Source organism: Coccomyxa subellipsoidea, assembly GCF_000258705.1.
Source record: "Coccomyxa subellipsoidea C-169, whole genome shotgun sequence".
Taxonomy (NCBI): domain Eukaryota; kingdom Viridiplantae; phylum Chlorophyta; class Trebouxiophyceae; family Coccomyxaceae; genus Coccomyxa; species Coccomyxa subellipsoidea.
Genome location: NW_005178041.1, coordinates 62678 through 86949, shown reverse-complemented (window position 1 = coordinate 86949; position 24272 = coordinate 62678). Strand labels below are relative to the sequence as shown.

Sequence of the window (24272 nt, the reverse complement as noted above, 5' to 3'; positions counted from 1 at the left end):
TTGCGGCCAAGTCACGGGTGCCCCAGTGAATTAACCCGTGCAAGGGCATGCATTTTCTGTCCACGTTGTCAGACGGCGTTCAATTTAAAAAAAAGTAGTCAAGAATGCATCATTGTGCGTTTATCACACCTGGCGTTCGAGGCTGGCCTCGTTGCCGGAACGATATCCATTTCTGGGGTCCTAAGCCATTACCCGACATTCTCTGTGCGCGATAGTGTGGCCTAGACCAGCGGATCTTCCCAGGAGCTGGTCAAGATGGCCAAGCTCGTCAACATGCGTGGGCTCCAGGTACTGTTTGTGCTATGTGAGTGCATGCGATGTATTTTATGTCTTCTGCCTGATCCATGACGACGATTGCCCGCATTGCAGGTGTTCATAGCGGACATCAGGAACTGTCAGAGCAAGGAACAGGAGAAGACACGGGTTGATAAGGAGCTTGGGAAAATAAGGAAGAAGTTTGCGTCCGGGAACGCAATCACAGGTAGGAGCTTAAAATTCGACCTGCACAGGCTGATGCTCTGCACCTTGGATGTGTGACAAGACGCGTTGAGGTTCCCTTCTTGTGCAGAATACGACAGGAAGAAATACGTTTGGAAGCTCCTGTACATATTCATGCTGGGGTACGAGGTGGAGTTTGGGCATAAGCAGGCGGCAGACCTTATTCCTGCAACGAAGTAAGTTCGACTTTGCCCATCTCTTCATGCCCAGGTATTCCCTTTGTTGTACATGCAAGGGCTGAGCGTGACTGTGTCGTCCAGATATGCAGAAAAGCAAGTGGGTTACATGGCGTGTGCAATCCTCCTCAATGAGGTGCGCCAAAGGTCCTCCATCCTCACTTCAATTTCTGCATCTGTGTGTTGTGCGCTCAAAAATCTTTTGCAGCTTATGGCAATGCAATGATGGGTGTCTTGATTGGTGCAGAAAGACGAGTTTCTGCGGCTGATTATCAACTCAGTGCGAAATGACCTCATCTCGAGGAATGAGGCCTTCCAGTGCTTGGCGCTAGGCTTTGTGGGCAATGGTGCGCATCCACACTATTCCCCTTGGCATTGGTGATCGCTTCAGTGAATACTGGCTGTCTCTGCACAACTTCGCCTGCTGCATGCTGCGACTGAAACCATCTCTTGCTGCAGTCGGAGGCCAGGAGATGGCATCCCTCCTCACCACCGATGTGATGAACCTGCTGGTGAGTCTCCCTGCCACTGCCGTACATTGAGGGGCAGCTGGTCATGAGACCTGCGAGCAGAAGCCCCTTGCAAAGCATGCACAGCTTTGTTGGTCCCCTTGGGAAGACTTCAATGCTGCCGGTGCAATATTTAAAAATCGGTGGAGTGAAGGGGGTGTCATGGGTGCAGACAAACGGGGCGGTGCGGCCGATAGTGCGCAAGAAGGCAGCCACGTGCCTCCTGCGCCTGATCAGGAAGTCTCCACCCGAGGCAGAGCTCATGCCGCCGGAGCTGTGGTCAGTGAAGCTGGTGCGCATCCCTAAACTCTACAATCCATTCTAGTCATGCAGTGACACCCATACTGACATGTGTCAGGCCAGGAATGGCCACCAATAATCAGTAAACCTGTGACTACGTGTGCCTCGGTGCTTAAAATGCATAGGTCCGGATAAATACTGAAAACGAGCAATGAAGGCATGGCGTCCTTCTGCATGTTGTCAACATCCCTAGGCATCGACTGCTTTCCATACCATGCTAGTCCAACCCATCTCGAACAACTTGATTAAGCGGCATAGCAGCATGTCTCCGTGTCTGTGGCACAGGGCACCATTTGTTGTGTCATCTCAGACCCTAGTCATTCAAGCGCCAAAGCAGTCGGTGGAAGTGTCGCCTGGCAAACATGAACTCATGTCACCCTAGAATTCACCCATCCAAGCACCAAAGTAAGCACTGTCGGTGTTGGCGCAGGCGGCGCTGCTGGAGGAGCGTGATCTGGGCGTACTGCTGTCGCTGGTGACGCTGCTCCTGGGGATTGTATCGCGCAGGTACGACCAATACAAAACTCGCATGGAGTTTTAAAGTGCTGCTGGATCCCGCCTGGCCCTTGAAGGTGGTTTTGAAAGGTCCTGCAATCCCCAGAATTCGGCATTGAAGCACTCATCATGGAGGTTATGCAGTCCAGCAGCAGGACAATCCTGCGCTCATCGTGACGGTGGTTGAGTTATGCAGTGGGCCAACAGGCCAAACTTGGCTGCCATGAACGCTTGAAAAGGGTGAAATGCTTACGTATCGTAACTGCCGCGCAGCTACGAGGGGTACGAGTCACTGGTTCCGCGCATAGTGAAGCTGCTGGTGCGGCTGAACCCGGAGAAGGAGCGCGACTCGGCCGGCCGCACCGTGTTGCCCGACCGCGCGTCTGTGCCCCCGGAGTACGCCTACTACGGCATTCCCTCCCCCTGGCTGCAGGTGACGAAGCCTCCCTGGACCCCCGACACAATTCTGAGAAGCGGGGTTATTTTGTTACTGGAGTTGTCAAAAGAGCTGGACATGACTAGTTAGCTGGTGACGTCAAGTAATTGACAAACACAAGGGATGTCCAGGTTTCATCCAGCGCCCACATTCTGATCGACCCGCCTCTAGGCTGTGATGTGTCTGTGTATGTTGGTGCGTGGTGGAAGACATTTTCTGAGTTGCACTCAACGCTGATTTTAGCACTTGGTGTTCTTGAACAACATTGTTTTTGGAATTGGTCTTCAAGCCAGGGGTTAGCAAGGTATGAGAGAGGGCGATACAGAGCTTGGAAAACAGGCACTCGCTGCTGGGGACACCGAATGCCATGCATGCCAATTGGTGACCTGCATTATTTCTTTTGTCTCTTCTCATGTGCAGTGCTGTAGTGCCCCTGCGTTGGCCCACTCTGTAGCTAGGCCAGTCATACTCCAAAAGATCTGTCTAGAGCAGATCGGATGTACCAGCAGCATCCAAATGGTCACACAAGGCTCTTACCTGCATAGCATGGCGCTGTGAAGCCAATTGTGCTGCATGTTCAGCTTCATCAGTAGCTTTCCCATTTGACCAATCTACGACAAAATGGACCTTTCTCGTTGCAGATCACCCTTTGAACTCAGATGTACACGCCTTTTGCAGAGACATTGCCAGTTTCGTAACAGGCTGACGTCTGTCTTGCTATGTGCAGACTATGTGCTAAGAGTTGCAAAGTTTTTGACAGAGTGCAGACACATGAGAACTGTATGACATGATGATAGGCAGTTGTAGACTGCCCAAAGACCAATGAGCCTCAGGTGGCTCCCAACAGGTCTCTATATAATAATAATAATAATAATAATAATAATAATAATAGAAATAAAAATAAAAATAAAAATAAAAATAATAATAATAATAATAATAATAATAATAATAATGATAATAATAATAATAGTAATAATAATGATGATAATAGTAATAACAATAATGATAATGATAATGATATGTGCGCCGCAGGTGAAGTGCCTGCGCGTGCTGCAGTACTTCCCGCCGCCCGAGGACCCGGCTGTGGGCCGCGCGCTGAACGAGGTGCTGCGCCGCGTCATCACCGGCAGCGAGGTGGCCAAGAACGTCAACAAGAACAACGCACAGCACGCCATCGTCTTCGAGGCCATCGCCCTCGCTCTGGCGCTGGAGGCCGACCCCGAGCTGCTCACTGCAGGTGGGTACATCTGGGGGGTTCCAGGGCCATCCGTGCGGAGCAAGGCCGTGCATTGCAACCTGGCGCAAGCGCAGCACAAGCAGGCACATGTGCTCGTAACTCAATTGGATAGAGTGTCAGATTACGGCTCTGGAAGTTGAAAGTTCAAATTATTCCGGGCATGCCCCTTTGTTGCTCATTTATCTTTGGACGTGACGGCCTCAGATGACCTTCAAATGGGGCACTGTCTCTCATGAGTTTCACAGCCGGGGTGTTGGAAGTGCATATCTTCCTGGTTTTCAGGAATGTACACGGGGATGTGCCCTTGGTGTGCACAAGTTTGGGGTATGAAGCCACGGACGTGAGGTATGTTTCATCTGCAAAAAGATCTGACTCCTCCATACGTCAGGCGTGGTTGCAGAAGGTCCAACAACCCAAAGAGGCCCCCTGCCAGGCTACGCTTCCCGTGCTTGTCACCACTTGCAGGACAGGCCCCTGCTTGCATGACACTCTGATGTTAAAGGAGCTGGCAAGCTCGCTGGTGAACGCAAAGGGCGCGCCCGTCTACTATAGTACATCCCCATCTTGGTGTCTGGTCCAAAGATAAAGACCTGGCTGAAATACTCTGCCTGTACTGACGGTGCAGGCGTGGCAATGCTGGGCAAGTTCATCAGCGTGCGCGAGCCCAACATCAAGTACCTGGGCCTGGAGAACATGGTGCGCCTGGCAGAGGTGCCAGCTGTCGCAGACACCATAAATAGGTGACTCCCCTCTCCATACCTTGTTCTTTTAGTCTTCAGGTGACCCATCCCATCATGCCTTCTCTCCTCTGTACCTCGAATCTGCACCAGAGAGCTGAGACGGCCAAAGTCAGCTCTAGAATTAGGATCTTTCAATCCAACCAACACAATCAATAAGCAAGTAATTCCCAATTCCTGCCATGCCCTGCCCCCCTTTCCAAATCTTCAAAGAGAGCGAAGATACCAATCAAGGCAATGCCTCCCACGCGGAGGTTGCGCCATTGCATGCATCGGGCACAAGACCTCATACTAGCTCACATAAGGTCGGTCTAGTGTGGCTTGGTCTTCCATAAGATCAGCCAGCATTGCCCATGGGATGTTGGCCACTGTGTTGCATGCATGGCGAATTATGCATGATGAAAGGTGGGCCATGGCCCCGGCGGTACAATCCTTAGCACCGTGCCCATGGTTGATCGTGTCTTGCTTGGATCTGGCGAGTCCAACAAGGGGTAGGATTGTGGCAGCCTTTAACTGCAGCTTGTCTGCAGGCAAGTAGGACGTTCCTTGCCTTATGGCAGGAGAGCGTGTACTAAAATGTTAATAATATGGTGTGGTGTGGCAGGCACCGGCAGAGCATAATAAACAGCCTGCAGGACGCGGACATCTCCATCCGCCGCCGCGCGCTTGACCTGCTCTTTGCCATGTGCAACTCCGGCAACGTGCGCGAAATCGTGGGGGAGCTGCTCACCTACCTCCAGGTCAGGGCCCCTCTTTCTATGGCCATTCTTATTATTAATGTTATTATCACTACACGCTTTCCTGCCAGAAGCAAGGTGCGTCTGCAGACAAGCTGCAGTGAAGGCTTTCCAATCCTACCCCTTGATGGACTCGCCAGATCCAAGCAAGACAGGATCAACTGTGGGCATTATTGTACCATTGAAATACCACCTTCGTCCCGTTGTGGTGCTCACGGCTTTCCTTCAACACTTGCTGGGACTTCAAGCTCCAGAGACTGATGTGGGATCAGCCAGCTTGAAACGAGCACAGTTGTGCGGCTTCTTCCACGTGCCCATTGCAGCAGAAGTTTCTCTTGCCCAGAACGAGTACCAACTGCATTTTTGGCAACCCTGAAACCTAAACCTCAAATATACTGCCAAGCCAGCGCTGATGGGCATGCATGGAACATGGATGTTTATTGATCAAAACATGGCGCAATGGTTTGATTACCTCTAATAGGACCACGGAAACTTGCGCAGGGCGCGGAGTTTGGCATGAGGGAGGAGCTGGTGCTGAAGACGGCGGTTCTGGCCGAGCGCTTCTACCCCGACCTGCACTGGTGCGCGCATGCTACTTAAGTACATCAACCTTATTAACGATGACCCCTTCCTTGGGATCAGATAACGTCCCGGAGTATTCTGGCACCGGTGCTTACCAACAACTCACACTGCAAAGGAGCCCTTTGTTCTTGCTCCTGCGCCCGCACTGTCTGTCATGCGTGCACTGCTTACTTAAATTCAACTATCAGAACCGGCCGCTGTTGCAGGTACGTGGACTCGATGCTGAAGCTGATAGAGCGCGCGGGTGAGCTGGCGAGCAAGGACATCTGGCACTCCACCGTCCAGCTCATCACTAACTACCCCGCCCTCCACGAGTACGCCGCCCGCAAGGTGGGCACTTTGCATGCCTGAACAGAGCTGTCATTCTGGAGCCTGATGAGTTCAGAAGCATGAGGGGGGCTGAGGCCCATTTGGTCGACTGCTCCAAGCACCCTATGGCATTCGTGCATTGTCTAGAGTTAGGCATCAACCATGTGCTTTTGGGCATTGAAAGCTATCCAGCACCGGGCAGCTGTCGAAATGATGGGCATGAAGCGGCCAAGCTCAACACGAACAATAGGGCTACTATCTCTCAGATGTGGCAAAATATCTGGAGCCCATCGCGGATTATCTGTGGCGGGTCCTTTTGGGCATCTCTTGAGCACTAAGTGCCTTAACTTTTCATTGCAATTCGATTCACCCCACAGCCATGTCTCTCTTTGCCTCACTGTTCCACCACCCAACTGGCCTGCCTGCTCTAGTGCATGGCACACCCAGGACTCATGCTTTCTAACCTCCGCCGCCGCAACATGTTGTCGGCATGTGCGCCCATGCATTGACGTGCAGTCAGCATGCGTGCGCGTGCCATAACGGCTTATCGGCACATGCGCGCAGGTGCTGGAGTCGCTGCAGGATGGCGCGTCCCACGACGCGCTGGTGAGCTGCGCGGGCTATGTGCTTGGCGAGTATGGGCGGCTGGTGCCAGAGGTGCCCACTCATGTGCAGTTTGCGCTGCTGCACGAGCGCTTCCTGTCCGTCAGCAGCGAGACCAAGGTGGGCTTGCCCTTCTCACGCTCATTATGTAAGTAGGACACAATTCAAGGAGATTGAGTCGAGAGTTGGCGCTCTCTAGCCTCCCATTTCCAGCAAATCAGATGGACACAGTTTGTATCTTGGTGTCTGCTCTCTTACTTATATTGATTGGTCTTCTCATGGGTGGTAACAGAGGAGCCTCGACGATGTGACCTGTGGTCATCTGCCTGTCATGAGTAGTTTTCATAGTCCTCATGCAATTGTCTTTGCTGTCATATGGCGAAGTCATTGTGCCCGATTTTGGTATACGTCCGGCTGCAGGGGCTGCTGCTGACGACATACCTGAAGTTCCTGATCGCTGACCCGGGCGACGCCAACCTGAAGGCGCTGGCCGAGGAGGTCTTCAACAGATACTCCAAGTGAGTTCAAATTCCCATCCCCATCCGTGACGCGGGATTTGAGTCTCAGATCACTAGGTACTTGCATGATTGGCTGCGGACAGGCAGGCATGCCTGTCTGCCAGTGCATGCCTGCAAAGTCTGACGAGCCCACGAGCACACATAGTATGCATTGCTTGCTCAACTTCTCAATCTTGCCTTTGTTGCTGCAGGCAGATCCCGCTCCATTTGAACTGCTAGAGTCTGGGAGAAGTTGCTCTTCGTCTGCAGCTCAAGCATACAAAGTACGGCACGTCGACTGCCCATGGTCACTATCATATTCACACGGAGACGCATGGGCGTAGGTACATGGATGTGGAGCTGCAGCAGCGTGCGGTGGAGTACCTGAGCCTGGAGAGGCAGCCAGAGCTGGCGCGCGCGAATGTGACCGCCATGCCGCCCTGGGAGAAGCGTAAGTCGCTCCTCCTGCGCCGCATGGCCGAGCGCGAGGTGCGGCCTGCCCGCTGACTCTCGTAATCTGCCTTGAAATGCCTTTCATCCCCCGTAGCCCATGTTAGCACATCAGGCCATGCATGTAGAGGTGGTGCTTTCCTGCAAGGGCTGCTGATCTCATGCATGGCCACCCATGACCTGACCTGGTCCAAGTCATGCCTCACCACCATCTAGAACCACATTGGAATCATCGCGCGCAGCGTCTGGGTTGAGGCCTTCACCATTGCCGCGGCATGTGGTCGCAATCACCGGTTGTATGTGGTCATAGTACCGTCTTGACGATGTACATACGACCACCATTTGAACGTCGGATTTCAACCTTTTGTATGGCTGTCAATGCGAAGAGGACTGTTTGACATGCGTGTAAGCTGATAGAGTACCTGGTGCTTAGTCATGTCTGAAGAAGTACTCCTTCTTTGTCACTCACGTCACTGCTGGCGTGCAGGGTGACGATGTGGACGAGGTGGCGCACCAGCCGGCCTGGCTGCAGGAAGACGGCAGCGAGGACCGCGCCACGGCTGACGGCGGCGCAGCCGCCGCGGCCGGCGTGGGTGCCCTCTCGCTGCACGAGCGCGCCGCCTCTAACGGCGCCGCCGACTTCATCGGCCTCGACAACGGCGCCCCAGCCGCCCCGCCTGCGGCAGCCGCCCCGTATGCCAACGGGAATGGCCACGTGCCGGCGCCGCCGGCCGTGGCAGCGGCCGCGGCCGGCCCGGCACCGGCATCGGCGCCTGCGGCGCAGGCGCCGGCGCGGGACCCCCTGGAGGACCTGCTCAGCCTGTCGGCTGCGCAGCAGGCTGAGCCGCCAAAGCCAGGTAGGGCCATCTGCTTTCTGCAGTGTCACAAACAGCTGCTCGTGATTTTGGGAAGTCTGCGCATGTTCAGATCAACTTGTGATGGGGTACACATGTGGAGAGATGCTTCCGCAGGAGATCGTCATGTATACCCTGTCACGAGGAGTTTGAACATGCATGTTGCTCCCATTGTCAAAAGATCTCTGCTGCAGATGTTCTCGGATTGGATCTTCATTCAGAGCAGGATTGGACCCCAACATCCCGACTAATTGTTATTTTTTATGGCTGCGGCAGCGCCTTCTGCGTACGACCCATTCAGTGTCAGCGGCGACGCGCATGCGCTGATGGGCGGCGCCCCCCCGGACACGCGGCCCCTCGGCGACATCGGCGCCTGGTTCCGAAAGCTTTGCACCTCCGCCTCCGGTGTCCTGTACGAAGACTCCAACCTGCAGGCGCGCTCATGTCTTGACATTTTGTTGACACATCTCTTAAACGCAATGCTACAAGCAAATCCTGTGGTGCCATCAGATTCGTTGCAGCTCCACCGATCTCTTTGGCGTTTAGTCCCTCAGTAGAAGCAGCAGCATCGTTGGTGGTAGCTTCTTGACAAACAGCTGGTAATTTTGCCTTGTGTTGTGTTCTTTGCAAGTCACACAATCCATTATTTGATCTGGAGTGTTGTGGGGGGAGAATGCCCGGCGAGATGCATGCACTTTCTCTTGAAACATTGCCTCAGCCGCCTTGCAAGCCTTTTCTTTTTAGAAAAATAAAATTAGAAAATGCGCTGGTAAGAAAATGCGTATTTAATCAATGCACATGCAGATGTTTTGTGTAGCACATTACCATCAGCACGTCAGAAAGTACGCCAATAAAATGTGCATACATGCGCGGTGCAGGTGGGTGTGAAGGCGCAGTACCAGGGGTCGCAGGGGCAGCTCATGTTCTTCTTCGGCAACAAGAGCGCGTCTGCCCTGGAGCGACTCATCTTTGTGGTTCCCCCCGCCGGCCAGTTTGCCTTCCAGCAGGGCGCGGTCCCCCCGCTGCTGGAGCCCAAGAAGCAGATCCAGGTGCGCGCTCTGTGCAGCCGATTCTATTTTCCATACAGTATTATCTTTATCATCATTGTAATAACTACTTATTGTAATAGCATTTTAGGGCCTTTTAGGAGCCACCTGAGGCTCATTGGTCTTGTAGGCAGTCTGTCATTGCCCATCCTCAAATGTCTCATGTGCCTGCAGTCCGTCAAGAAAATGGCAAGCCTAATTTTGTTTTAAGATGTCTGCAGCAATGACTATAACCCCAGTTGTGCTGTAGAGTAAGATACGCATTTGCACAACACAGAGCATGCAATGAAAAGAGGTGGCATTCTAGTAGTAGGCGGTGCGACAGGTCGCATCCCGGTTGCCAGCTTTTGCGCGTAGCCAGTGGGACACAGGCAAAGCGATCTTCTGTGTCGCCATTGGCAACGTGCACGCTTGGCAACTTGGTGGCTGTGAGGGCACCTTGGGTGATGCATTTGCACAGCACAGGGCATGCAATGAACTCTAGTCCTGGCAACAGGCAGGCCGCATTCAAGTGGCCTTCCTCTTAATAAGCCAATGATACAGAGGCAAACGCCAGCCGCTGCGTGTCATTGGCTATGCAAAAAGGCAACCTGGCTGCGGCTGCAGCGCCTCACACGGTCCTTCTTGGGAAGCAGGCTGACCGAAAAAGCCTGAGTCCTTGGTTGCGTGTTCAGCCCGGGCATTTGCGCCCGCTCCCTCAACAGGTTGATTTTTGCCAGGCAAATGTCCGCTCGGAACAGTCAAGGGATGAGTAACCGTGCCGGCACATGCGCGCAGGTGCCACTGATGGTGGCGTGCATCGCCCCCTTCCTGGCGGGTCCGCGCGCGCAGGTCGGCTACAGCCTGGGCGGCCGCAGTGTCAGCCAGAACCTGGCTTTGCCCATAGTCGCGCCCAAGTTCTGCACGCCGCCCGACGCCCCCGTGGCCAAGGAGGCCTTCTTTCAACGCTGGCGCGCCGTCGAAGGTGCGCCGATTGACGCCTTATGTCTGTGTCTGGCGGAGGCGGGCATTTGGAGATCCACTGTCCAAACTTCATGTCGACCAATGTCTATGCGGTATGTCCAGAGACAAGAAAGTTGCATGAAATATTGGCGGCTGACTGGAAGGTTCAACAATGAACTGCACCTGTTCCAAATGTTCTTTCCTCTTCAGCTAGAAGTCTTGTTCTGTTGGATCTGAAGCAATGTATGTGTCACTAGCACAAAGGGGGCTTGCCAATGCCCAGGAAGGCTTGTGCTATTGCAATAGCAAGTACTGCAAGCCAATGACTGCTAACAGTATTGGGCCTCCTTGGCGCTTGCTGTTTTGCGCGCACTGCAAGAGCGGCATCCAAGCCACTTACGCTAGCACGGCCGAGTCTCTGCCATCTTTTGCACCGCATGCACCGTGCCTTGACCGGCCTGCACGCCCCAGTCAGAGTGCTGGTTCTTCTTCCGATGCATGTTGCTTGAGACTCGTGTGCACACCTTGCTCGCAGGGCCGCCGCTGAAGATGGGCGAGCGGGTTTCGCGCATCACTCCCGTCACGCGCGCGCCGCTGGAGGCTCTGCTGTCATCGCTGAATTTGGGTGTGCAGTCCGGCATCGACCCCGACGCGGAAAACCTCGTCGCCGTTGCAACCTTCTCCTACACGGCCCCAGGCGGCCAGCCGCAGCAGGCGCGCCGCTTCCTTCCTTCTTTCAAATTGGAGCCTGAAACAGAGGCTAAAAAGAGCTGCAACCAACCACAAGGAGCTGGCGGATCCTTCTGGGGCTTACACCGCCTCCAGATGGTGCACACTATTTTTATTGAGCATGAAATAGGAATTTTTGCAGCCAGGCGCAGCATGTGGAACCGCCTCGAGTTTGCTGTGGTGCGAGGATACAGAGGAAAAGTATGCACTATCTTGGACCAAACTCCGGATATGAAAGTCCGCGTGCTTATTTGCCACTAAACACGTCTCGCAAAGTGCTGATGCTTGAATTTGCCAGCAATAGCCACCTTGCATGCTGCCATTGCACTTTGCAGGATTGCTGCGTCCACAATGAGGGTGCAGCATGTCTACTCAGGTGTGGGGCGCTCTCAGGATATTGACTTTATATTTTGCAGACGGTGTTTGGAGAACCGAGAGCTTTCTGTGCAGGTGCCGGTGATGGTGCGCGTTGAGGTGGAGAAGTTGCAGCGGCTGCAATTTCAGGTCACCGTGGCATCCACCGACGGCAACACCACCTCTTCCCTCAAGGACATCATCTGCCAGCTGCTTGCCAAGCTATGAGTGTCAGGATGTTTGTGTGAGCCGTGTGTTGGGAACTCCTGTGATAAGAAGAATAGTGCCCGCAACGATTATGTTGCCGCTATGCATGCGTGCAGATGTTGCAATGCATCTTGTGAGCTTTAGCAGCGGTTCTCAAGCTTAGCAGCGACGCTTAAAAGAACTTGTAGGCCTGAGGGGCTTCGAGCGTGTATAACTGTGGGGTCGCGGCATTGTTACGGTGATCGTGTTACCGGGGGCCATGTGGCATTGTAAGATCGCACAGACTGTGAAGCTCGACGGTGTTCAAGCTGATTTGTCTTGATTACATTTGCTCAGCGAATGACTTGTATCGCTGCTCTCATGTGGCTTCACACCAATGTGTTCAAACTATACTTCTGTGACAAAAGCTGCCAAATCAAGTCAAGATCACTTACATTGTTGGCCAGCATCGATGCCCCGCTAGTTCAAAGACTCTGCCTTCATGTCATCGTATGATACAATCTTATTTATCAATCAACATACACGAAGATCTTAAGAGCACAAAATCGCCGTTGCAGATGCTCTCTTGGGTGACTGCCAGTGGCAAGCATGCAGATCTGGCCAGCCATCTCAATAATGTTGAAGCTGTACAATCCCCATAACATTACTGTAATCTCACTGAACATCGTTCAACTTGATCAATTGAAGCCATCATCTTCAAGCGTATCGATATCTCTGTACAGGTCATCATTCCGGATGTGTCATGTTTAGGTCCGATTCCTTTTTGAGATTGCACAGGTGCTACATCGTCAAAATGTGGCATCCACTCTCGTTGGTCATAAAAGCGTTTCACTCTTCTTCTGCAGCCAGGGCAAATTCACAGAAAAGCCTTGGTCATTCCTGCTGCGCGCACAAGCCTAAACTTCCTTCTGACTGAAAGCTTGTTATCTCACACAGTTGTCTCTAGAATTGATGTTTACAGTCCCTGTCAAGAGTCTCCGTCAAAAGAGCCCCTGTCATCACCAACAACACACGGTTTCTGGTTCTGTCCATCTCTCTCATCCGCCCGCCCTCGCCAGACACTCCAGTGGGGGTCAGGCTTCAGGATCACGGCCAGGATCGAAGGCCATCAGCTTTGAGGCCGAGGCTAGTCAGAGTCCCAGTGAGCTGGTGAGTGGGCCCTTTCCGGGTAGTTGCAAACCCCCGGAACTTGTGACCAGTCATCTCTTCGGAGACCTTTACTGGGGCATATATCTTGCCATTGTAAACAAGGAAGCTCCCCCCTATGAGTTGAGGCAACACCGTGTCAAATGCCATCATTTCCGGGCGCCGCGTTGCCAGAAAAACGCCGCCTCACTCGCACTTGATCGCGCGGTATATGTGGCGCACAAAGAGGAGCGAAGCGCGCCAGCCGATGGTGCCGAGCATGATGAAGAAGGCGAGGCAGACGCAGGCCATGTAGCCGAAGAAGAAGCTGGTCTGCATCCAGCCGCCCATGTCGCTGCGCGCCAGGTAGTAGTAGAAGCAGTAGCCGTAGATGAACAGCCCTGAACACCCACAGTAGTGCCCACTCATGCAACGTGACAGGGAGGGCTAAGTGGGGAGAAAGGGCTGCCTCGCAATCTAAAGTGCACTCGTCCCGCGTCAGATTGCAGAACACTTAGCCCTTTTAAAACGATGAGGATAAACATGTATATAAGAGAAAGAGTGGGTGCGCACCTGTGGAGCCGCCGCACATGAAGGAGCGCCACCACCAGCGGTGGTCCTCCAGGGCCAGCTGGAAGTAGGTCAGCGCCACTGTGATGAACGCAGTCACCACCAGCAGGATCAGGAACACTATGAACAGGATCGAGTAGATCGTGTACACCTGCGCGCATGCAGCCCATCGGATTACACTGTAGAAGTCATTCTAAAATCTGCACCCTCGCGGAAGCGGGAGAATTTTCGAAGCAACTTTTAGGGGTCTTCGTGTTATCAAGTATGCAAGTGCCTTGCTCCAGCGGATTGGGCTTGTCGAGAGCATTCTGAATCTGGTCTCAAAATTATCAGAGGTTTTGGAGTTTGGGAGAAAGGGTCTGGATTCATCCACCCAAAAAAATTCTTGCCAAAATAGTTATTTATTGCGGGTTTTAGAATGACTACTACAGCATGCCATGACCTCTACACGAAGCAAACTTCAGACATAAGAAGGGGTCAATTCGAGATCTCAAATGTGCTCTGCTGCTTCAAATGTTTGTGATTTGGGAAGCTTACAAAGAGTATCGTCATTGATCATAATGCACTCATGCTGGGTGCAGACTTTTGGCTGGCTGTGACCTGGTGAAGAGTTAATATTTCAAAAAATCAAAGGTTTGAAAGGCAGCAGTGTGATTCTTACCTTATGGCCCCAGACGCTGGCAAAGATGTAGTACAGCTCGATGTAGATGGCGCTGAAGGGCAGGAAACCTGCGTAGAATGAATGCACCACTCTTGAAAACGAAGTCAAGTTCTGCATAGTCTATTGTTCAGGATAATTCTGCGTTGCACTGCATGTAAATTTTTCTCACCTGCCATGACCATCTGTGGGATGGCGTTCCTGTACCATGGAAGCTCTGGGATCTCCCTTGGATATCTGCATCAGCACAATCCCCGTTCTCAGCCTTGCTTGCATGACCAAGCCTAAACCTGCTTTGCATGACCCACATCAATAAGCAATGAAATTCAAAGCCTGCTTCGATATCATACTGGAAGCATCAGGACATCACAGCCACTAAGAAGATCGAAGATGCGCACTTGTTGGTACGGCAGGGGGCCTTGAATTCTGTGCGCGTGTTCTTGCCGATGATGCCACCAAGGATGGTCAGGGGGATTGTGATCAACGCCCATATGAGGGTAATAATCACAATAGTGCCGAAAGGCAACGCCGCCGTGGACTGCACCATACCACGTTATTAGTCATTATTCAAGCCATTGCAGTCACAAGCATGGGACTCTATCAATGCTCATCCCAGAACAGGACACTGAGATTACATAGGCACATGGACACCCTGTGACAAAAGATGCAAATTCTAGCACTTCTTGCCAGCTGCGCAGCGGCACAGCTCGGGCTGGCAATTTTGGCACTGTGTGGCCGGCAGACACAACCACGAGAGACACTAATTTCTGTCATGACAATAAGCAAGTGCCATGTGCCTTCAGTACCCACAAGCTTGAAGGCTGCTGTTCCCAAGCATTAAAAAGAGAACCCACCCGGTAGACAATGGCGACAGTGTTGTTGACGCAGAACATGAGGAACAGCGGACCGCAGAAGACCACGGACGTCAGCAGGATGTTTCTGACCCAGGCGGCCCCCTCCATCTGTTTGTAGTAGCTCCCGGCTGTGTACCCGGCAATGCCGGCAGTCAGCGCGTATAGCACTATGAGCGCCGTGTACAGGCCTCCTCGGTTGTAGGGGTAGAACACCCCCACGCAAGCCAGCCCAAAGATGAAGATTGACAGCGCCACCAGCTGAACAGCAAAACAACAATTCCGGGCATAATCTCCAGCCGTCTGTTCGGGTAAGATCAGAGATCAGAATATGCTCACGCAGCTGGGAGGCAGAGGCAGCGCAACAGGTGTGCTGCATGCCATGAACTAGATAATTGATTCAGCTGCTGTGCGCAACCGCACATACTCCCAGAAATTTAATGCAGCAAGCTTGGATTACGTCATGCACGTGCCCAAGGAACAGACGCCCAAGAATGATCCAGGCGAATGACGATTGCAGTGATCACAAGACGGTTCCTGTCAAGATGCTTGGCATAAACTTGTGTGTGTGAACAGGGCAAAGAAAGGGCACCTGATAGCCGCTGCCGACTAGGGCGCAGAAGAGATTTTTGTTGGGCGGGAAGCGGAACACCTCGCTGTGAATGTTCTTCCAACCGCTCTCTTCCATGTCTTCTAGCACTGCACCCAGGACTTTCAGACTTAGTCACCAAAGTCTAGTGCTATGGCCTGCTGTGCTGCAAAGCCGGACACTAGCCACAAAAATAAGGCTGCAAGGACAGAATAGGACACTCAAAGCATGGCTAAGTTTCATGGCAGCTCGGCGATCTAATTTGCATACAGAATGCTGGCAACATGGCAATGATTGTAAATACTGGAGGCAGTGGGTGGGCATTGGACAAAGGAAAGCAAAGGCAGCTGCAGGATTCAGGCAGAGGAGAGAGGCACCTTCATCGTCGCGCGTGTACTTGATGAAGTCGTTTTTGAGCACGCGCATGAGGATGGTGGCCAGGAACCCAGTGAGCAGCACCACCGTCACGCAGCTGTTGATGATGGAGAACCAGTGAATCTGAAACACAGCCAACATCTGACCCTCAGGGAATCTAGATCATGCGTTCAACTCACACATTTTGTACAGATGCAGAGCATCTCACAAGCCCAAGGAAGCTCTCAATCTTTGTTCCTTAGGCAAAGCAAGTACAAGCAGCTTGCATGCATCTTGATCAAGCATCTCAGCTTCCTGGCAACCATGTTCTGTCAAGTCAGACACTGGATATTCCCCAAGTAGGCGCCAAGCTTGATGCCAGAGGTGAGATGTCTGAAACTGCTGGGCCAATGCAAGAATGGAATACAGGCCTCAAGGGCATCCGGCCCCTTTCTCAAGGGGAGAGGTGCCCAAAGAGCGTATTGCCTGGTGCAAGAGGTGTGATGTTTGAACATGCTGGACAATCCATGCATCTTGAACACATGGTCTGACGGCATCTTGCGTCCACTCCAAAGTAAGAGGTTGGCAAAGAACACAGCTGACCTCCAGGTGCTGAGGCAGGAAGGAGTAGCGACGGTACTTGTCCATGCGCTTCTCATAGGGGATGTCCGACTCGTGCCACTTCACGCTGTAGGTGAACTCCGCAGGCACCGCTGAGTCATCACTTACCACACCCTCAGACAGGTCCACCTGTTCACATCCGACTGCTTATAGTCCGCCTTTGTAAGTTGTCTATTTGGGTGAAAGAAGACCTGACTGCCATAAATGTCACACCCCAGATTGGATTGATATGCATCATGGTTCCCTCAGAGCAGTGACTGGCGCCCCGTAAACGGGTAAAGACTACTCGAAGCTTTGGATGAGATGGGCGATGAGCCAATGCAAGACTGATCAAGTGCATAAGCTGTTTGACATGTTTTATTTCTACACATGGATCTCAGCCCTGTGTAAAAGGGCTCACCACTTGGGCGGGGTCGGTGGACACATTGATCTCCACAATGCGCTGCCCGTTGTAGGCGATGTCAAAATGCACGTGGGTGAATAGGTAGTGCTTCAGGTGAGAGTCGCCTGGGCTGTTGCTAACCACCTCCTTCTCCAATTTCCCAATGAATCCCCAGATCGGCAGGTCATCGTAGTACATTTGGAAGTAGTAGTCCTCCCTAATTGCCTGCAGTTGCAGTGACGCAGAATCTCACACAAGCATTGTTGGTCATGGCATTGTTGGACATACAGGTTCGTCAAGGGCGGCAGAGCACAACGTGCAAGGAATATTGCCAAATGCATGCGCGCATGGATTGCAGCATCAGCATCTGCTGGGCGCATATCTGCTTTGAGTGCAGATGGGGCACAGCAGTTGCATGTCTGCTGCCCGACCATCACACATGCAAAGCATCTCTGGGCAACAATGCTGATGATGTCTGGACTAGCAAAGCGGCCTGTATGAACGCACCTTCCTGAACTGCTGCACCTCCTTCTTGTCAAAGTTCTTGGTGCACAGCACCGCATGCTCCTGCGCCCTCCTGAAGCTGAGATCGTAAGGGGTCACAATCAGCCTGTTACCATCCACCACCTGTGGCAGGCTAATGTTAATACAGTGCCTGAGACACAACATCCAATCAACAGCATACATCATGCGCATGGCACAATGGTGGCACATCTGGAGATCAGCCTTGTTCGCGCCTCTCCCAATGTCTCAAGCTTGTGTTCAAGACCATCAGGTGGTCTGCAGAAAGGCAAGTCGTAATATTGATAGGTCTCGCTGCAAGGCACCATAGTTGCATTAGACGAGCAGAAAGAGCTTGATGCAGCACGAATCTAGCATAAATTGTCATAGATTGGTTTCTCGTTTCATGCAGAGCCTGATGGGATTGCAAGTACTGCCTGGTCCTGCAAAGGATGGTGCATCACCTGGGATTACTGAAGGGGCCAACTTTATTCGCGTACAGTTTGACTCTGTCCCCCTCCATGTACGCTCGACCACATAATGCCAGTCGTATAGATGCAAAGACCAGCACAGTAAGTAATTTTGAGAAGCTTCTCATCTTGATGTGTTGGAAATGCTCAGGTAAAGTTCGCCCAGATTATCATAATGACTGCTCCTTGATCTGCTGCTTTCTTTCAAATTTTGGCAGTATGGCATCCAAAGAGCGTTGTAAGATTGGTTCCGCAATGAAGCTCGCGCCAAGAAAGTTGCCTGCATCCTCACGTGGCAAAACGTCATCAAGTGCTGAGGTGTGCGTTTCGACGAGTTGGGATGCAATTCGCCTGAGGATGACACTCTGTCACGACCTTAACTTGTTGACTTCGTGCATGACCAAGGATCAGAAGTTCAAAAGGCCCTAGAGAGTAGATCGATCTGGACACTTAAGCATGCAGGCCAGCATCGCGAGGCATTCCTTGCGGGGCTTGAGAGGGGCACAGCGGGCATTGGGGTCCTCTCTTCTCTCACAAACTCAGAATCTCTTGCATCCTGGAATTGCAGCCTCTTTTCCGCCTACTGCTGCTCTGACAGCATCCTCAAGAGCGAATTTTGCAAGCGGGTCAGGATACAGAGGTCTGGTGGACCCAAACACCCGATCCAGGGTGCCTCCAATCAACTATGGTATTCGGTAAGCAAGACAGAGGCTCCCTGGTGGATCAGTTGCTGCATTTGTATAGGGCCTGAAACGACACAATGTGGACAAGCACAGTCAAATACAGCTGTAGTAATCCCAGAACTAGCTGCCAAGCAACTGTAGCATTGCAGGATCGTGCCGCAGCAGACCGCCTTCGTCGTGGAGCGTTTTGGAAAGTACTGCAAGACATTGACTCCAGGTAAATGTCCGCACAACATACTGCAGACTGCTGCACACGAGTAGATGCCCTGTATCCTTGATATCTCCTGCTCAGTACACCATCGCTGGACAGCTACTTGCGAGAAATTCTGATGAAGCACGGAGTTTATTCACGAAGCAGCTAGCTGATGGCATGTGTGTGTCTCCTGCGCAGGAATCCACCTCCTCATCCCACTGGTGAGACATCCAAATTCACACCTGGGGCATCTGTTTAGAGAATTGAACATTTTGCACGCTTTTCCTTGGGTCTCAGGCAGGTTTACAGGGGTCATCCTTCTCGTGCAGGTGGACCAGATTGCGTATGTGCACAGCCTCAAGGAGATGGCGATTACCATCCCTAACCAGAGCGCAATCACCAAGGACAACGTCAGCCTCATGATCGATGGCGTCCTCTTTGTCAAGGTACTGCCCTCCAAAGTGACACCTGCTATGCTGTTCACTTAGCCCAAAGTCTGCTCCAGCCTCCCCTGACACCGTGACAGCACAGGCTTGGTCATTGGACGTTAGCTCCCAGGCATGCCGATTTACCAAGCAATACAGTAACAAGGTCCCAGGTCCGAGGAAGCTGCTCCATCTCAGCTGCTTCATGCGCATGCAGCCATGCTTGCCTCAAAGCGGCCGGTGCCAGCAATTGTAGGATCCCTATCCGACCACATCAAGCAGGACGGGCCTTGCTAAATGATACAGGCTGTCGGTGACTAATGCCGCTCTGCCACCTCTGCCCACAAAGGGAGCAGTGGTCCAAAAATTAGGGCAGGAAGCATGCCGCGTCCAATGTGTTGTTCTCCCAGCACGTGCATGCCTCGTGGATCATGCCAACGCATTGAACCTTGTTGGCGCAGGTAATAGACCCGGTGCGCGCGTCGTACGGGGTGGAGGACGCGTATTTTGCGGTAGTGCAACTGGCGCAGACAACCATGCGCAGCGAGCTGGGCAAGATAACGCTGGACAAGACATTCGAGGAGCGCGCCGTGCTCAACCAGAACATCGTCAGATCCATCCAGTGCGCATGCATGCACCCCCAGTTTTGAATTCCACCTAGACACAATGGAGCTAGGGAATACTGAAGAGAAAACAGGATGTGGAAGAGCGGTGGTGGAGAGTGAAAATGTTCAATTACGTTATAGACTAAGACTTTGTGATGGGGAAGTAGATGTTGCGCTCACTTGCACTTGATGGAAAAGAAATTCTGCGTCAGCTGAAATCAGAGGTCGAAGTTGTGTCTCCAGAACGTTGGCAGTCTGTACGGTTGAGGGCGAAGCTGGCATGGCTTAGATGAGCAGTCATGAGGCGTGCGCGCAGCAAAGCAGCTTGATGAGATTTGGCGTCAGTGAGCTCTTATGAATGCAGACGATGCACAGGAGTTGGAGCATGCTGGGAATTTCAAAACTCAATTGAAATATTGAAGGGGCTGTGGCTGGGGTGCAGGGAGGCGGCGACTGACTGGGGCCTTCAGTGCATGCGGTACGAGATCCGGGATATCTCGCCGCCCCCAGGGGTGAAGGCTGCCATGGAGCTGCAGGCCGAGGCAGAGCGCAGGAAGCGCGCGCAGGCAAGCACCTGCCATTCCGTCCTATGCCGTCATGACAGCCTTTCAGTGCGACCTGTGAACACTTTCAGAGGTTTATAGCTGTTGCTATCTGGTCATGCATGTGATCAGCGTTTAGTGCATGCATGCTGGTCATGGACCACTTCTGTCATTGAGTCCAGATTACATGTGCTGCATTTGGGTGAGGGTGGTCTGAGGAGCCCTGTCAATGTCAAGCTGTTTGGAGGTTTTGGGCTGGCGTATGTGTTGCATGTATGTACTGTACATCCATGAAAATTGGGTCTGCACACTTCCGTTGATGATACTCAGAGACTTTTGAGGGGCTTGAGTGTGTAATGAGGGTGTCTGCAATGAGGACCTGCAGGCACAATCTTGGGTCAATCGTGTGCATGGCAACAAGTCTCATGTCTGAGCTTGCAGTGTGGCGAGTGCAGATCTTGGAGAGCGAGGGAACCAAGCAGGCCAAGATCAACCAGGCGGAGGGAGAGAAGGAGACCATCATACTCAAGTCAGAGGCCGCGCGCACAGACGCCATCAACCGCGCCACAGGTGCGATGCCCTGCCATCGTGCTCTGGCAAAATACCTCACAGCGCAGGAAGAAACCTCCACTGTGTCCCTGGGAATGACAAATAGGCTGGGGTGCTTTGCATCGACATGACTGTCATGTGCCAAGGATGTCAGTTGAAGCCAAACAAGAACTGCACGATTGAGGATGAGCTCTCGCTGAGCTGCACTCCTCTGCAAGCAGAAGCCTCCTAAGCAACTCCCTGTGATTTCCCAAACAAAACCACCACCCTGGTCAGCAGCGCAACCATATTATCTTTCATGAATTCCATTTTTGATGATGAATTTTCGAATCTGTATATGTGCTGAGCCGCCATCCGACGCGCATAGGTGAGGCCGAGGCGATCTACCGGCGCGCGGACGCGACGGCCAAGGGCATCGCGATCGTATCGGAGGCCGTCACCGGCCCGGGCGGCTCAGAGGCAGCCGCGCTGCGTGTGGCGGAGCAGTATTTGAACGCGTTTTCGAACATCGCCAAAGAAGGCAACACCCTGCTCCTGCCGGCTGCCGCCAACGACCCGGCCGGCATGGTCGCGCAGGCCATGTCCATCTACAAGACCGTCGCCGCGCAGAACCGGTCCTTGCCGCCGGGGTGCGCGCACCGCTAATGTCGACTCTTCATTAGTCATCCGCGCTGATTTCATATTTTCATTAGTCAGTCGTGCTGATGTCATATAACATATCAACTAGCCGTGTTGATGCCGTAGTCAGATCAGTCAGCCCTGCCTATGTCGAACCTGAAATTCAACCCCTGAAGTGTGGGTAAATATGAGAGGCACTTGAGACGGCACCGGCGGCAGCTTGAAGCAGCACCACAAAACAGCAGTAGAGTTATAGGTGCATATTCTCTTGGCCGATGATACTTTTGGTGCACCGCTTTTGTGCGAGTGTTGCTTTGCATGTCTTGACTGCCCACGTCTGGCGGCATAGCTGAAACTGGCAAATGTGTCTTTGTGGCACAGGTGTTACATGGGAATTCCCACTGACGTTCTGTAGGGCCATGCGCGCATTGCCCGCAAAGCGGGTTTCACCCAAGGGTTGTAGCTTGCACAAGTGCTGGAGTTAAGAACACACTCAAGGCTTTGCATGCGTGCATGCGCAGGCCCTCGTCTGGCAGTGACAGCAGTGGGGACAGTGGGACCAAGCAGCAGCAGAGCCCGCAGCAGCCCAGCAGCACATCGCCCAGGAATGAGAGCAAGCCTGAGCCCAGCAGGAGCACACGCGCAGCAGGTGCCCCCTCCTGAAAGTCATTGACAGACTGCTCTAGGAGACCCTTTTATTAATAGCGCCCACGATTGACTGGGTCTCTCTTGGATTTGGCCAGTGCATCAAGGGGTAGGATAGATGGCAGCCCGAACAGCCTGTTTGCAGGTGCACTTTGCCTCTGGCAGAATAAGCATGTCACAATAAAGTGAGAACATGCAATAGACATTTTCGGATCTGAGATTGATGGTCGTCCCATGACTCTGATGGTTGTCTGTCCGGAGCTCTCCTGGTGATCAGTGCTCAAACTTCTGAACTGAGTGGTCCGCGCATAGGAGCTTTATTTAAGCGTTCCCAGGTCCAATCGCACCTTATCTGTGATTCTCTTGTTGTTTTGAGCTCCCCAGCCCCTCATTGTTGCAGCTCGATTGAAAATTTGGGCGGCCCATATCTCTTTGGCCCCATTTTCTCAGGGGCACGGAACGCTACCGTAAAGCACCCCTGGTGGCCAACCGAGGGATCGGGCCCCAGGTTTAAAACCAATCGGGGGCTGAGGTCAACGTCGTGCACCACAGACCCCAACAGGTTCCACGGCCCGTTGATTTGGATGGTCAGGTGTCTAGGTTGGGCGGACTAAGAATCAATTCTCTGAGCAGGATTTCATGTGTGTGGAATTCAGGTCCGTCAGTGGCGCCCCTATTTGGCGATGCAGATGCTTGGGCTCCCTTTGACACCAACTCATCCGGCTCCCCAGGCTTCAGCTTGCAGAAGCAATGATTGCAGCACCCAGCAAGTGGCCCCTACGAGCATCCTCTCATTTGCTGATGTTTGAACTGTGTGAGGCAATCTTGCCGTTCTTCTGTTGGAAAATTGATGTAAAGTCTCATGAAGCCGCGTCCTTGATTTATTGCAATAGTGACATATGAAGAAGTCAACCATGTATACTGTGCTGCTGCTGTGTAAGCTGAAGGTGCTTGTTGCAAGTTGTTCCCTTTCAGAGGATGTGGGCCAATACAGAGCTCACTGTTTTGCAAATGCAGGGGCATTTCTAAGTTTGAATTTGCATGCGCGCGCGCGTGATCTCAGGCCGCATCGTAGATAGCCAAAGGTTACACGACTTTGCATGGAGAGCCTTTTCACTAGTTGTGGAATAGCACTGGCCATAGTTGCACGACACCTGACACGCGTGTCAGGTGTCGGAGTGTCGCGAACGTTCGCAAACGGGTGTCCAAATTTTGGCCATTTCCGACACCGCTCCGACACCGGGTTACGTAAGGGTTACATTTGACCGTTTCTGACCGTTTTTGGCCGCTTGGACGCCGGGAAATGACCCAACAACACCCCAAACACATATAACATGCTTGTAAAGGTGTTTAGAGACAACTCCGATGTGTTTTGATGCGTTGTCGGGTCCGGAAACAGCTTTTTGAGGTTCCGTCAGCCTTAGTAACCTGTAGTCATCACCCGATTAAATGGTTACTAACGTCCTCAGGTCTGGACACGCGTGTCGCGGTGTCGTGGTGTCGCGAACGTTCGCAAACGCGTGTCCAAATTTTGACCAGCCGTGTCGTGCAACTATGGCACTGGCACTACCCAGTCTGACCAATTTTCTTCTGCAAGCAAATAGCCGAGCACTCTGGGAACACGGGTTAGCCCCTATGTGGCCCCAATAGCACTCTGCAGCCCTCATGAGGCCCCAACAGCCCCCTTCTGATAGCGATGCATGGGGGCTGTTGGGGGCTCAAATCCCCCAACATGCCCCCATCCCTGGGGGCTCTTGGGTCGTCTTGGGGGCTCACAGAGGCTCATCCTCGTTCCCAGAGTGGAGTGTATCTCTGATGATGGTCGTGACATCAAGCAATGGGCTAGAGTCAGCGGGACATGCCGTGCAACGAGCTCTGTGCAGCTGAACGCCATCAGAGTAAGTGTTGAGACGGATCCAGCTGGGTCCTGGCTGCAAAAACAACGCTGGGATCAGGCCAGACGATTGGAATTTGCATGGAATGTCAAAGACGCGTCCTGGCCCAGTACGCTGCAGCTGCAAGCTTGCCATTCCTGAAGTATCTCAAATTTTCAGGCATGCACAAAGGACACCCAACGGCGGCCGCGCTCTTGAATCATTTGGTAGCAGAGGCTCCTGTGTTGCGCATTCTCTCCATCAAGCACAGGATCGCACTGCCTGTGGCGCTCGGTCAACACTTCAAGCACCTCATACT

General features: G+C 52.7%; 4 protein-coding genes across 4 annotated transcripts; 2 read left to right on the top strand and 2 right to left on the bottom strand.

Moving 5' to 3' along the window:
* Positions 1-255: 255 nt before the first annotated feature.
* On the top strand, positions 256-11987 carry COCSUDRAFT_52285 (Adaptor protein complex AP-2 alpha subunit; the record flags this gene model as incomplete). The annotated part of the gene is made up of 23 exons (XM_005650746.1): positions 256-288; positions 370-481; positions 569-674; positions 759-810; positions 922-1021; positions 1134-1186; positions 1356-1475; positions 1914-1990; positions 2252-2411; positions 3447-3651; positions 4277-4391; positions 4993-5128; positions 5627-5706; positions 5914-6037; positions 6581-6739; positions 7040-7137; positions 7461-7605; positions 8054-8423; positions 8697-8854; positions 9299-9469; positions 10244-10430; positions 10944-11122; positions 11588-11987. The coding sequence occupies 23 exons, from the start codon at positions 256-258 to the stop codon at positions 11717-11719; spliced, it is 3072 nt and encodes a 1023-aa protein (XP_005650803.1). The 3' UTR covers positions 11720-11987.
* Positions 11988-12784: 797 nt separating this feature from the next.
* COCSUDRAFT_12421 (hypothetical protein) lies at positions 12785-12994 on the bottom strand (the record flags this gene model as incomplete). The annotated part of the gene is made up of 1 exon (XM_005650745.1): positions 12785-12994. One exon carries the CDS (start codon positions 12992-12994, stop codon positions 12785-12787), a length of 210 nt encoding a protein of 69 aa, XP_005650802.1.
* A 36-nt stretch (positions 12995-13030) lies between these two features.
* Positions 13031-17947, bottom strand: COCSUDRAFT_12339 (putative endosomal protein; the record flags this gene model as incomplete). Its single annotated transcript, XM_005650744.1, has 13 exons — positions 13031-13224; positions 13397-13544; positions 14055-14122; positions 14224-14288; positions 14450-14589; positions 14906-15163; positions 15495-15601; positions 15869-15989; positions 16449-16595; positions 16867-17073; positions 17356-17475; positions 17550-17664; positions 17814-17947. 13 exons carry the CDS (start codon positions 17945-17947, stop codon positions 13031-13033), a joined length of 1824 nt encoding a protein of 607 aa, XP_005650801.1.
* A 231-nt stretch (positions 17948-18178) lies between these two features.
* COCSUDRAFT_52284 (hypothetical protein) lies at positions 18179-23037 on the top strand. Its single transcript, XM_005650743.1, has 10 exons — positions 18179-18514; positions 18652-18719; positions 18894-18916; positions 19025-19141; positions 19582-19742; positions 20168-20291; positions 20723-20837; positions 21184-21445; positions 21956-22083; positions 22736-23037. Exons 1-10 carry the CDS (start codon positions 18276-18278, stop codon positions 22831-22833), a joined length of 1335 nt encoding a protein of 444 aa, XP_005650800.1. The 5' UTR covers positions 18179-18275; the 3' UTR covers positions 22834-23037.
* Positions 23038-24272: the final 1235 nt, after the last annotated feature.

Bases quoted from the DNA above. Each gene is read 5' to 3' on its own strand.
- COCSUDRAFT_52284 (XM_005650743.1), top strand. From the start codon at position 18,276: ATGCAGGCCAGCATCGCGAGGCATTCCTTGCGGGGCTTGAGAGGGGCA. The intron at 18,515-18,651 runs GTAAGCAAGACA...GTAGCATTGCAG, and splicing joins CCAATCAACTATGGTATTCG to GATCGTGCCGCAGCAGACCG. The intron at 18,720-18,893 runs GTAAATGTCCGC...TCTCCTGCGCAG, and splicing joins CTGCAAGACATTGACTCCAG to GAATCCACCTCCTCATCCCA.